The sequence below is a fragment of the Mastigoproctus giganteus genome, chromosome 10 (genome assembly GCF_048544385.1).
Source record: "Mastigoproctus giganteus isolate SK-2022 chromosome 10, ASM4854438v1, whole genome shotgun sequence".
Lineage (NCBI taxonomy): Eukaryota > Metazoa > Arthropoda > Arachnida > Uropygi > Thelyphonidae > Mastigoproctus > Mastigoproctus giganteus.
The window spans coordinates 38211120-38225142 of record NC_143584.1 but is presented as its reverse complement, the minus strand read 5'-3'; the positions used below and the strand labels follow the sequence as shown (position 1 = coordinate 38225142).

At 36.9% G+C, this 14023-nt stretch overlaps 1 protein-coding gene across 1 annotated transcript in view; it reads right to left on the bottom strand.

Moving 5' to 3' along the window:
* Window positions 1–14023, bottom strand: part of LOC150078990 (patj homolog) — a 946782-nt gene that overhangs the window by 444725 nt on the left and 488034 nt on the right. Inside the window, exon 9 of the mRNA XM_090382912.1 lies at window positions 5355–5526. Coding sequence (XP_090239038.1) covers window positions 5355–5526 — 172 coding nt within the window. The remainder of the gene's footprint in view (window positions 1–5354; window positions 5527–14023) is intronic.

Genomic DNA, 14023 nt, shown 5'->3' with positions numbered 1-14023 from the left:
TAGTTATACCAAAAAATAATGGAGTCTGTGGTGAAAGTAATAAAGCAGAATCATCTTAACAGAATCCGATTATATGGCCATCACAGCCAGATTTGTTAAAGGGAGTTCTTGTCTGACCAACCTAATTAGTTACTGTAGCATCATCCCTAAGGAATTGGATGCAAAGAATATTTGTGACATCATATAATCAATAAAGCTTTTGATGCTGTTTCACAACAACAAAGGTTGCTGCACAAATTGGAACAGTATGGTATTAGGGTAAGTAACTCATAAATAAAGAGATGGCCGAGTGGCATGGCACACTCTGAATGTTTATTAATGGACACTACGCTTCGTAGGATTAACATTATTAGTGCAGTCTCTCAGCATTCAGTTGAAACCCAACCATTTTCAATATTTATTAACAATATCTATGAAGGAATATCAAGTTTAATGTCTAAGTTTGCTGATGATACAGTCTGGAAAAATGGTTAATGATGGAATTAGAGTACACTATTCCAATAAGACCTAGATAAATTATTAGCAAGATGGGATGAAAAGTGTCAACTGAGGTTTACCTCAGTTGACACTTTTCATCCTGATAAATGCAGTGCACTATATTTAGTGAAATCCCAGAATAATATGCCAATTTAATGGTATACTACACTCAATGTAGTGGAAATTGAAAAAAACACTAGGAATAATTGTACAGTCTGATATGAAGTTCTCTAAGCAGCAGAGAAGCTGCTAGAATGGTTCTTGCCATTCTGTCAGTGACATATACAGGAATTTTTCCAGCAAGGACAAAGAGGTGAATATCCTATTGTTAAGCAACGTCCTGAATACAGGTTTGGAAGCTTCATTTTAGGAAGGACATAGATCTGTTCAAATAAGTGCAGAGAAGAGCAAAATGATTATTGGGCATGCAGAAGAGTAATCGCACCAAATAAACTGCAACATCTGTAAACTGACCACCTGCAAGGAAACCTAACTGAAGTGTTTAAGGCTTTAAATGGGTTGTGTACTACCATTACACTACAGCCCATGTCAACTGGTTATCCTGGGTTTTTCCTGCCTAGAATTTGTAGGCTTCTTAACCAAAAGCACAACTCTTCCCCCTCCCCATGCAACCATGACTGTCAAATCTGTACAAACTGCATTCATCATATTCAAATTCTGCATTGCACATACCAAAGTATGTACCATGTTACCATTACTTTCAGAATGGCGAAATGATACAAGGAACCAAATTTTTCAGCATCTGCCAGGAAAAGAAGCAACTGGGGTGGGGATACCCTAATCACTCACACTTTTCCCATTGTTAAAATGTGACTATCCAATTTGGCTGTGAACTTTACCTTAATTGAAAGTAATCTATTCCATCAATCTACAACATGCAGCTAGGAAAAACTGCAATCAGATACAGCCTTCTGTTACTTCTTAAGGTTTTATCTTTGGGATAAAACATCTTTTTTTGCTCTATATCTTTTTTCAGGTGTTGCCTCCAAACCTGAACCCAATATTCTAAATATGGTCTCACTGTCAGGTTATAGAGAAGGACAATGATATGCTTCTCCCTTATTTTCAAAGATTCTATAAATCGCAGACAAGACATTAAGTATCCCTCAAGATGACTCTTTACACCACATTGTAAAAATCATGACTCATTGTTTCATAACCAGTAAGTCTGTTCCTTAACCACTTTTAACCCCTTTCTCCACCTAACTTATATGTAACTCCTAGACTTCTATTACCCAGATGCAGAACATTATATTTAGATATCTTTCTAATATTCCTATTTCAGCATTTGACATCTTAACCACTTCAAAATCAACTTATTTACTACTAATAGCATTAGTATATGAGCTAGTAAATGTGTGCCTGTTTATGCACCTGTTTCAATTTATGTAACACAGCCTACATAATTGCTAATTCCATTAGGAAACCTGTAAGTCCATTTAATTCGCTTGTACCCTCCTGCTTTCCAGGCAATGGCAGATCAAGTAGGAAGTGATTAGGAAGGTGATTAATGACCAGTACTGAATAGCACTCTTTAATGGAGACATGGAAAGGCTTTGAGGATGATCAAATAAGTGAATTCTATGTTTTAAGGCTACAAAATTTAGCATCAAAATAACTTTGTAAGGGTGAATTAAAAACATTAGAGGGGGAAAGCATTTGGGAGTTAACAATCAGGCAGACAGGCATTAAGCTCCTTGTGTGGTACATACAGGTACCAAGTAATGCCCATGATGTCATATAGATTTCTCAAAATTGCTTGTTCACAAAACAAAGTTATAATTTCAATATATGACAACTACAAACTTAGAATACTATGACCTCTGGAAACAGTATAAGCTGCAAAGATCTAAAAATGGGAAATGCATGTGGTTTAAAGGGACAAAAGGGCACCCATAACAGGAGAGATTGAATTTGTGATCAGTAATCACAAATTCAGAGTCAGTCTGTTAAAGTTTACTGAAGTTGTCTTGACTTTCTATACCATCATATTCACATATAAAAATAAAAAAGACCAGGTTTTAGTCAGGAAAACATCTTTTGGCATTCCTCGGGATGTGCCCCCACCTCACAATTTATGTCAATGAAGATATCTTCCCCATCTACTTGTCTTCCATGTATGCAAATAATAATATCTGCTGTATATTCCAAGGTCACAGAATTCATTAATTATGCCAAGCTTTTAGGTTTAATCTTTATATTTTTAGCTTTTATCTAAACCTGAGCTAAAATCCATTATGTAATCCTTTCAGCCTCCAAAACACTACAACTCTGAGTTGTGGTGTTTTGGAGGCTGAAACTCTCTCCTTAATCAAATTTTTGGGGTGATTCTTGATCCATTTTGTACTCATATATATTCTCCTCTAGCTCAAAATTCTATATGTATCTGGGCTCTTAAAACTGGTATATGTCTGGTGTTTAATCCAGAAGTGATTATGAAGTAGTTGGTAATCTATTTACTTCCTATACTATAATTAATCTGATGCTTAGCCACCTCTTGCCTTAAAATAATTCTGTCCTGTGAATAGTGAGCAATCAAATGGATCAAAACCAAATCTGAGTAGCCTTATACAGTATCTAGAGCACTACTGTATCAGTAATTTCGTCACACTCCAGCTGCCTTTTGCTGGAAAACCCTGATGTCCTTTATGCCATCTGCCAACATGTGCTAATGATCACTAATGAACACTGGGACATAGCACCTTGTCAGATTCTTACCCCAGCACCCTCAGATACCCCTCATTAGAGGACAAATTTAAAAGGTATAAAAAAAAATGAATCCCTGCTTCATTTCTTATCCTGTTAACTTTTCCACAAAAAATCCATCAATGCCAACCTATGGATTCTGAAATCAAAATAAAAATGGATCACATATTCGATTTTATGTTGTACTATACTATATATTTCCTCCTACGTTTATGGAAATAAATTTTCTCACAGTATTTAGATGACATTAGAACAAAAGTGGCAAAGTCAAACTAAAGGAGAAGAGTTAAGACTGGAGTGTAGGAAGTTTTCTTTAGCCAATGAATAATCAATAATTGGAATAAGCCCTTAAGGATAGTTGATGTTAATAGTAAGAAAAATTTGAACTCCAACTCAGCTGAAAGGAGGTTCCCCCCCCCCCCCCGGGCTACGAAAGCTTGGCTTCCTTGCATCATATGACTAATAGTAATATTAGAAAACTAACAAAATTCATGGGCTGACCATAGTCCAGTAATTGGTAAGCACACCCAAAGGTGAGGAGGTTGTGAGTTTGCCCTGTTTGATACTGTCACAAAAACTGCACAATCCACTCTCAACTCCTCTGACTGCAGCAGATGATAATTCTGGTTGCTCTTAATTTCATATGAACATCATCACAATTAATATGCAAAGCTGGCTTCAGATGTCTCAAGGATAAACAGGAATTTATTTACAATCAAGAAAAATATATCCACATGGAAAAAAAATTATTGAAACCACATAAATTTCAAACATTACATTATATAGTTAATAATGAACTGCTTATAACGTTAATAATGAATTGTATTCATTAATTATGTTTAAGTTGTTGCTCTTCTAAGCTGTTAAGAGAAGATAAATTTCATTTTGTCTACCACTGCTTTGCAGTGGTAGACAAAATGAAATTTCAGACAACTATAAAAAAGGAAAATGAGAACTCAGGAAGTAAAAAAAAATAATAATAAATAATAATAAATGAATGACAATATTATTATTTAAATAAATAAGAAAAACTGGGAAAATCAAAAGAGGGCTTGTGTGATCACTGAATGATGGCTCATGAAAACAAATTACTTAAATTAGTAAAAGAACATAACATGTGTAATAAATGAAAAGGAATTTAAATTTGGACAATTTATACCTTCCAGTAGCAAATGCTCCTCAGAAATCAGGATGCTAGTAAAAAAATTTATATTAATACTATAAAGCAGTACAATACACACATACACAAAATTGTCCAGACAGTATGCTGGGTTTGCCACCTATCACTCATTTGAAGAAGTCTGTGTTTACATTCTTTTAGAGATTTCAAAAGAATAAATTTTTTTTTTCCTTTTTTTTTTTTTTTTTTTTCTCCTTTCAGATTTTAATATTTTAAATTAGATGAATAAGTTATCTTTAATCCATTGAAGTTTTCATAGCTGTGAATCTCAGTAAATTTAAAGATGAATGGCACATGTTGAATGTATAAACAAAATGCAAAATGTATCATAATAAGTCATCCTTAAAAAAAAATAATAATAAAAAATAAAGAAAGAAAAGAAAAGATCTTTAGTCAGACATGAATATTTTTACAAAACTCCTACTATAGAATAACAAATTGATAACAGAAGTCTTAGTGGCATATAAATATTTTCAAAACAACTTCACAAATAAAAGTAATCCAAAGTCTAGGTTGAGAGCATATTTTCATTATTACAAAAATAACTAATGTATAAGCAAATAATTGTAACGAAAAAAAAAAAAAAAAAAAAAAAAATTCACAATCCTAATATTTCAAAATAATAAAATATTTTCCCAAAGCAAACTGGGAGGGAATCTTTTCTGATCAGCAGTATATTTCATTTAATTCATAAATGTTATTTACATGGAATCCAAAAATTAGTACTAAACAGCTGTTAAACTTGGAGTTTTCAATTAAAGGTTGACATCAGGAATTTGAGAATTTATACATTCCTGCTTTTTTGATAATTAAAAAACAACATTTCCTAAGAAAAAATAATTTCTTACTTACATGTTTCTAAATAATATCATATTTAATTTTCTGGACTTGCACTTGGAACTACAGTTTTATTAACGCATAAAGCATTATTTCCGTTATATACTTATTTTATACGTAAACTATTCCTTACCTTTTTCACATACATATCCAGCAATAGTAATCCCAAGTCCCTGTTGATCTTTTACAAGCTCTATTTCGAACGTTTCCATTTCCGGAAGATCTGTTTCGTCTTTTTTTCCCACTCCCACCTCTAGAGACACCGGTTGCTTTTCCGGCGGCAAAAGCGGGTGGGAGTACTCAACCTGTAAAATTCAATATCCGCTGTGACTATTATACAAAAGATGGATGATCATGTTATTATTTTTAGTTTCACCTACACTACAATTTTATGATTTTCACATAGCGATAATATGAAAGTACATTCACTGACGGCAGACAAAAACTACCCCTGTAAAGCTAGCACTATCGGATAACATCGGTGTTATACAGGTTAGCAGACAAAGCACATGCTTCCCGCGCATACACACTTTAAGGAGATGGAGCAAGCAACAAATGCTTTCCAACACGTGAAAAACGCGCGCACTGCTATTTACACGATTTCTTACGCACCAGGTAAGACAAGAAAATAAATGCGGCTGCATGGTAATGTAGAACGATCACTCGGTAATCACAGCTGATAAACGAAGCAAGGTCCCAACAGGAGAGAGTACATATTGATCCTTTATACATCCTGACACAGAAAGAAGCAAGCTTGTTAGCCGCAGGTAGGTAGGTAGGTGCATGACGAACAAGTCACAAGCTACGTGCCATGTGCTGCCAGTAGCCAGCTTGGCTGCTGCGAGATGTCAACTCAGCCTTTCGCTGAGCACGCGCTGGGCAAGGCATAGCAGCGACGTCACGACTGCTGGCAACACCTCGTCTCAACCGCTCGCCCCCCCCCCCCCACAAACACACACCTTTTTTGACGTTGCAGTTAATATGAAATTCAAAATGTAAAACCAGAACGATGATTTAAACAAAGGGTTCTAACAAGCAATAAACTTGAAGACCCACTTAACAAATATCCTTTTAAAAGCATTTTCAAGAACTGCAATAAATAAAACAGCCTGGAGTTTATACCAGCCAGAATGAACATTTAAAATAACAAATATCATGCAATAATTTCAGAAGCCTTCTGTGGCGAATAAAGTATGTACGCAATATTTAATAACACATAAAACAAACTGAAAAATACATGCAAGAAGCAAAAGAAAAAATTGCAAAACTGCCCACTATAAAGCGGCCAGTTTTGCAATTTTTAAATAACTTTAACCGGTTTTCGATAATCCAACAGCTAGTCGTTCCTTCTTAGAAGGAAATTTCGCAAGATAACTTATTACAACTATACAACGAAATAAATTATTCCCCGTAATGGAATATAAGGATCCCCCAGCCAAAAGTTGAATTCCTAAAATACAGTTTACACTTTTTCGGAATATAACAGAGTTCATAAAACTATTTTACTAACCCTAAAATACCTAATTCATATTAAATATTCCAAAGAGATTTTATCCTCATTAATATTTCCGAAATCAAATGCAGCAGTTATAAATTGCACGACATACATTTTTAATCTTCCTAATATTTTGCTACTTTAAATAATTGTGGTCAGGGTCCCAGTCCCACTGCTCTCCATGGAGGAATGGGTGTGCAGACAAGTCTGTGGAGGATGCAACAGGGTTAACTGCCAGAGAGAGAGAGAGAAAAAAAAAAAAAAAAGCGTATCCCCACCTTCGAAGGGGGTAAGCGGACAAGTCTGAGGTGCCGCGAAAAGGTGGACTTTCTGCTCAATTATGAATTATGTGTCATACAGTGAGAGAGAGAGAGAGAGAGAGAGAGCAGGAAATTGTTGAGGCGTTTACTGTTATTATTCTTTTCTTTTCAGCATTTCTATAAGGCAGATAAAAGTGAATATAGCTCCAGCGGACTGTGTACATGAAACATTTTTTTTTCATACTTCAGTGAATTTGACGGGCAAATTTTTGAAGCTGGATTAGAAATATTTATGTTTGTCGATCACAAGGTTTTGTTATTAGGCGCATCAGAAACTTAGGCTATATTGTGCCGTATACAATGTCTGTAGATTGCATTTGGTCGATTTGCTGTTTACTGGACGATAAACCTGAGTTACTGAGACAAAAACCACACCACCGTCGCGAGAGACTGACTAACTCGGCCATGATGTGAAAAAGACACATTAAAATTACTCGTGCCATTCACGGAATTCGAACCCGGGTATTTTCCACCCGGTGTGGGGAGGACAGTGATTATACCAACTGTGCTACCCTTGAGAGCCAAGAGAGAGATGGTGACTGTAAAAAAATGCGTCTTTTTCTTTTGACGCAGTTTCCTTATGCTCGACAAAATTAACAGAACACGTAGAAACGTGGTCTAAAGCGTGCAGCTTGCGATTACGCTGATCAAAATTTGATATGGTGATGTACCACAGAATAATGACGAAGTGAAGAGACAGCAATAAACTTCGGACAGGTGTAAGGGGCATTTATAGAGGTTGTATAAGAATTATTACCAAAAAGGTCACATTACAGAAGTCGATAAAACATTATCGAAAACAGTCACATAACATAAGTATACAGCATGTGATCTCCTTCAACGGCTAAAGAAACCTGACAGCAGTGAACCATGACAGCAGCGGTCTCAATATAAGGGTATCTGCTACCAATTCCTTAAATGCCGATCTTCAGGTAATTCTCCAGTGGGGCAAAGACAACCTAGTTGATTTCAACCCTTCTAAAACTCAGTCTTGTCTTATATCTCGCAAAAAGGATTCTTCTACTCCTATGCTTATCTTTAGTGACACTCCGATTTCTAGGCAAAATGATATATCTCTTTTGGGGATTACCCTGACTTCTAATCTCTCTTGGCACAAGCACATTACAAATATTGCTTCCTCTGCATCTAAAAAACTTGGTTTTCTCTTTCGCTCTCGGCGTTACGTTTCTTCCAAACAGCTGCTCACTCTGTATAAATCGCAAATTCGCCCTGCCATGGAATATTGTTCCCACATCTGGGGTGGTGCCCCCAAAACCTCTCTCAGGCTTCTTGATTCCATTCAGAAGAGGGCAGTTAGGTTAATTAATGATTCATCTCTAACAGAGTCTCTCCACTCGCTTTCTCATAGACGCACTGTTTCTGCTGCATGCCTCTTCTACAGATACTTCCATGGGCTCTTCTACAGATACTTCCAACTGCTCTTCTGAATTGGCTTCTATAATTCCCGCTCTCTCTCTTTCAAAACAGTCCGAACAAGTGCCGCCACCAGCCAACATCCATTTACTGTCCAACTTCTAACCCACAGAAACAACTTTTCATCTTCCTCATTTATTCATTCAACTGCCGTTTTCTGGAACAACCTTCCTTCATACGTATTTCCTGAAAATTACAATCTACAGAAGTTCAAGTCCAATGTCAACAAATATCTTCTTTCGTCTTCTTAACCTCAAACCCAAGCACGGTACTAAGTACTATAGGTTCTAATACCTCTCGTGTTTGGGGTTCACATAAAAAAAAAAAAAAAAAAAAAAATCTATAAGATTCTATGGCAAAAAAAATCCCATTATTCCACTAGTACAGACCTTAGCTCACCAAGTCACCGAGAAGTTGACTGTCGGCGTGCAATGCGACGCATATGGGCGTCCCACACATTTTCGAGAGGATTTAAGTCTAGTGATCATGCTTACCACGGCAGTCGTTGGATATCTTCAGTTTCAAGATATTCCTCCACCATTTGAGCTCTATGGTGGCGTTGCCGTACATGAAAAGAAAATCTGGGCCAACCGCACCCTAAAAAGTCGCACATAGGGTTCGAGGTTTCTGTTTTCGGCACCTCTGCGCAGTTACGGTAACCCTATCATAAACTTGAAGAGGGGTGCGGGCGTTGATCATTATTCAGCTCAAAAAGAGAACGCCGCCTCCACGTAAATGTCCCTTTCTCCGATGTTGGAGGGATGGTATCGCATTACTCGTTGTCTCCAGATGAAATAATCCAATCCTGGTGCCGTGAACATGTGAATGTTCACGGCACCAGTTTCGACGAGCTCTGCGGTGGTTGAGGTTAATAGGATACAAACCACTGGCGTGCTTTGCGTAGAGTCCAATTGAATTGAGCCATCTTAACACAGACCGGTTGGAAATGTTGTCACCGGAAGCCGCAGCAACCTCAAGAGACAGTTGATGACAGGCATCGTACATTTCTGTCTTGCTGTTAGAGTCAGATAGCGGTCTGTTCAGTTTGATGTAGCCCTCGGGCGACTTTGGACAGCTCTTCTTGTGAAATTGCATCCATAGTGCCGAGACAACACTTTATATGCTTTACGGCGCAAGGGCAACAAGGCCATAGTGCATCTAACTATGGTAATGTTAAATACACAGTTTTATCTGCATAAATGTTGTTCAAGTTTACAATGCGTTGTACAGTTGTATCCATTTGAGGAAGGTAAAAATTTTGGCCACGTGTGGCGTATCTGCTAGGAGGTCAGCAACACTGAAAGAAGTGTTCGTAGTCGGAATAGGGGTAAACATAGCTTGTCGGTCACTATTGTATTTAAGGCAATCAATGAGTACATGTTGGACAATGAGTTGGATGTTGCAAATTGTGCGCTGTGGTGAATCAATGCCTGCAAACATATAAAGATGTGCTACGTTTGTCTGGCCTATTCGTAGTCGGGCTATTAGGACTTCTTCATGTCTGTTCTCACGTATACTGAATTTCCACAGTTTAAGATCTTTCTTTATACAGAGTAGCATGTTACAAACTTGACTTTGCTAGATTTGATGTCACTGTTCAAGACAGTGCTTCTTTATAATTAACTTGTAATCTGAGATTTGTATACTAAAGGATTGATCTATAGAACCTTTAGCAGTTTCGGCGGCTAGGTCGGCGCGTTATTTACAGCAGTTCCAACAAAAGAGAACTCGTTTATTCTTATTTAACTTGGTTATGATAATATTCCAACTCTGTATGAATAAGAGTTTATCGTTTTTATAATGCTGTATAACTAGGATAGCACTAAATGAGTCTGTATAAGTAACACTGTGCAATATATTTGTTGAGAATGTGAAATTTAAGGCTATGTGGATAGCACATAATTCTGCAGTATAGCTGCTACATTCTTTTGAACTAGAAACCAGGCTAGGCGAACATTAATCATTTTTTCCAGGATCTTGCTCATACAGCTCGTGAGTGCAATAGGTCAGTAATGCAGCGGATTATTTGTAGGATCTTTTATTGGTTTCGGAAATGCCAAAACATAAGCATGATGCCATTTGTCCGGGAAAGTATTTTCTTTTAATATTCTGTTGTAGCAAAGTAACAGTGTCATAAGAGCTGGTTCATTAAGTTGTTCTACCGTGATATAATGTATTCCATCTGGTCGTGCTGCAATGAGTTTGGTGGTGGCTAGAGCAAGACGACACCGCGTGATACATTAAGCTAACGTGCTACCTCCGCTGCGACTGCTCGGGTTTAAGTCGTCCAACGGCCCGCCATCTTAAAGAATCATCTAAACCAGTGCTTCTCAAACTATCTGTGGTGAAGGACCAGTTTATTTTGTTTCCAATCCGTCGCGGAACGGTACTTTTGTAAAATACAAATTTCGCAGACCGGTAACGGACGAATCGTTGGAATCGGTAACGATCGCGACCAATTTCTAATATGTCGCAGACAGACCGGCACCGGTCCGCGGACCCCATTTTGAGTAGTACTGATCTAAACGACGACGACTTGCCATCCTGAGTACTGGAGATACGGCTATCCCACTGAGCAAGCCAAAAAGAACGAAATGAAATGATTTGTTCGCAACCCGTATTTTTTATAGGCATGAATAATTTGCATAATCTGCGGCTCTGTAAGGTGGTAGATCGATTTCTATTGGATACTCGGAATTTGTGGCAAGTTGCCTATTATATCAAATATTCGCCTTCGGCGACACTGTTCACAATAAAATATTAATGAAAAACATTTTGTTCTGTTAATTTTGTCGAGTAGTATATATAGTTACTATGAAGATTCCTGTAAGAAGGCTGGATTCTTTCACGATTTTTCACAGTTTCATATTGTTGTTCTTAAAATTTTATACAATATTTACCAGCACTTTCTTTGTTTGGCAATACAGTCTTTGACCACCAATTTTACTTCCTTTGTTCGGCAATGCAGTCTATAACCACCAATTTTACTCTTACCTTTTTTATGTACGCACCAAAATGGTGTTTTCACCAAGAAAATAACTACATAAAATGCACATTATTTCAAAATAATAAATAATTAAATTTCTGTTTAATATAGTTAAGAAAGTAAATTTACGTGGCCATTTCCATGAAGATTAATTACTATATTATTATTATTATTGTTAGCCGCATGGTGCAAGGAAGCCAGAGGCTTACGCTGCAACAGCCAAAAAAAATTCCCGAGTTACCCTGTGTGAGAGAGAGAGAGGAATCACCAAGAAAGAGAAGAATGATGATATCCAGCTCAGGACCCTCGGTGTGCCAAGCCCATACCAGATGTGAGCTTCTGGGGTTAAATAATTTTAATAACCACTCTTATACCATGTGAAATTAATATAGTTTATTAAGCTTATAGCACAAACCACTATATATTTAAGGTGACGTTTCAGGCCAGTCTTAACATCAAATACCCCATTAAAAATAACTTTTTCGGAGAAAATCATTAACATCATGCGTTTAAAACTATTATACAGCGCAATTAAATAAACCAGGATAGACACAGCAAAATTTACAAACACTTACAATAAAAAACCTCGCATATTTAAAGGCAAACCTTAATTTAACGATTTTTTAAACATGAACAGATAATAACCATTCGATCCACCAAAACACATATAGACTTAACCAAGCGTCTTAATGATAAAATCTTTAAGACTTAATTCCTGAAATTTACCTCATAATTTAAACAGTAACCAATCTTTCCCAAATAAATTCAACAATACCGACGAATGCGCCAAATCGAGTGTTAATTTTAAACTACCCAACCATATAATCAACTTAAGCTGGAAAACCCTCAGTACAGCAGAAGTTAACGTACTTGACAAAGGCCTAAATTTTAAACAAACATCTAGTGATATATCCACCTAGACTTCCTAGCCCACCTCCACAATAAGGTAAGGAACGTTCAGGAAAATCAAGCCAAGGACGCCATCAATACAACAGCCATTCAGCTTCTACATAACACAGATTACAAGAGGATCTACAAAAACTAACAATCTAACCACCAGCGAAAGAAAAGACCCCCTACCAAACTCAGAAATATTAGATCTCATAGATCTTTAAATAGAAAAAACCATACTTCTCATTTAACTGAGGGTCCTGTACGCAACTTTCTGGGCTCAGCGTGGGAAATGACCTCTCTCCACTCATGGCAGAAATATTTATGTCAAAATTGGAAGAAAAATTCCGGTAAAACCAACCTAAAAAACCAAAATTCTAGAGCAGGTACGCTGACGATATAATAGCAATCTGGAGCCACGAAACAAAATCTACAAAAATATTTTGAAGCTCACAACCATCATCAAAAAATCAAATTCAAAATGGAAATAGAAAACAACAGCAGCCTTTCTTTCCTAGACATCCTGTTCACCAGAAAATCCTCAGGGCTACTTATGGAAATTTAGAAAAAGCTTACAGACACTGGGATCATCTTAAACTATAAATCCTGCCATCCCTTCTCAACAAAAAATCGGTGTTTTCAAATCTTTCATCCTCAGAGCATATAGAATTTGTAAAAAAGAAAACCTCCAACAAGAACTACAAACAATAACTCGACTTGCCTTGAACAACGGATTTTCTCTACATGTTATTAACAGAGCAGTAGAAGATATCTCCAAAACCTTCACACAACCCCAACCCAACAGCGGCAGAAGAACCACCATATACATACCTTACATACCAACAACTAGTAAAAAAAATAGCAAAACAATCAAGAAAATATAGAATCTCCTCCTTTTTCAAGAGTTCGGCCTCTATTAAGCAGCTCCTAAAACAACAGCCCAACAACCCTATAGATCCAATTTATAAAACAGACTGTGGGTGTGGACATACATAGGAGAATCGTAAAGAAGACACAACTGCAGAATCAAGGAACATAAAAAATTTGAAATATGGAAGAATCCTAAAATCTGACACAGCCCTACATGCATTCCAATGTGGTGACACATGGGACTTCAACAATACTAGAATCCTCTTTACAAACAACCAGTACAACGTAAGAAAACTTACGTAAGAAGCCTTCTTCATAAAAATGTTCGGAGCCTCATCAATTAACAGAAAACAAGGAATCGAATTTAACCCTCAATATTTCCACCTACTCAAAAAGAAAACAGAAGAAATGAAAAAAATGGGAAAAGAAAATAGTCCAGATATCCGGAAGAGCAGCCCACATACAACCCCCTCCAGACCCCTAGAACGAGTCTGCACAACAGCCACAGATGATCGGAGTATGAGCACAGCAAAATCACCCCCCAAGGCTTCTACTCCAACAAAACTACTGGATCCAAGACAGTTAAACTTGGCATCTTTCTATTGGTTAATAGATTTAATCCACCACCCATAAATTATCTGTTGTCAGCACCTCTTGCCAATATGCACTTCAGGTTCTGGTAGCATCGGCAAGCAGGAGTCTGTCAGCAGGTAACAATTTAATTTTTATACAAGTTTATCAGTATGTATTTACTTATTTTTAATCCGTTTTCTATTGTAATCGAAACGGAAATTTAAAATACTTTG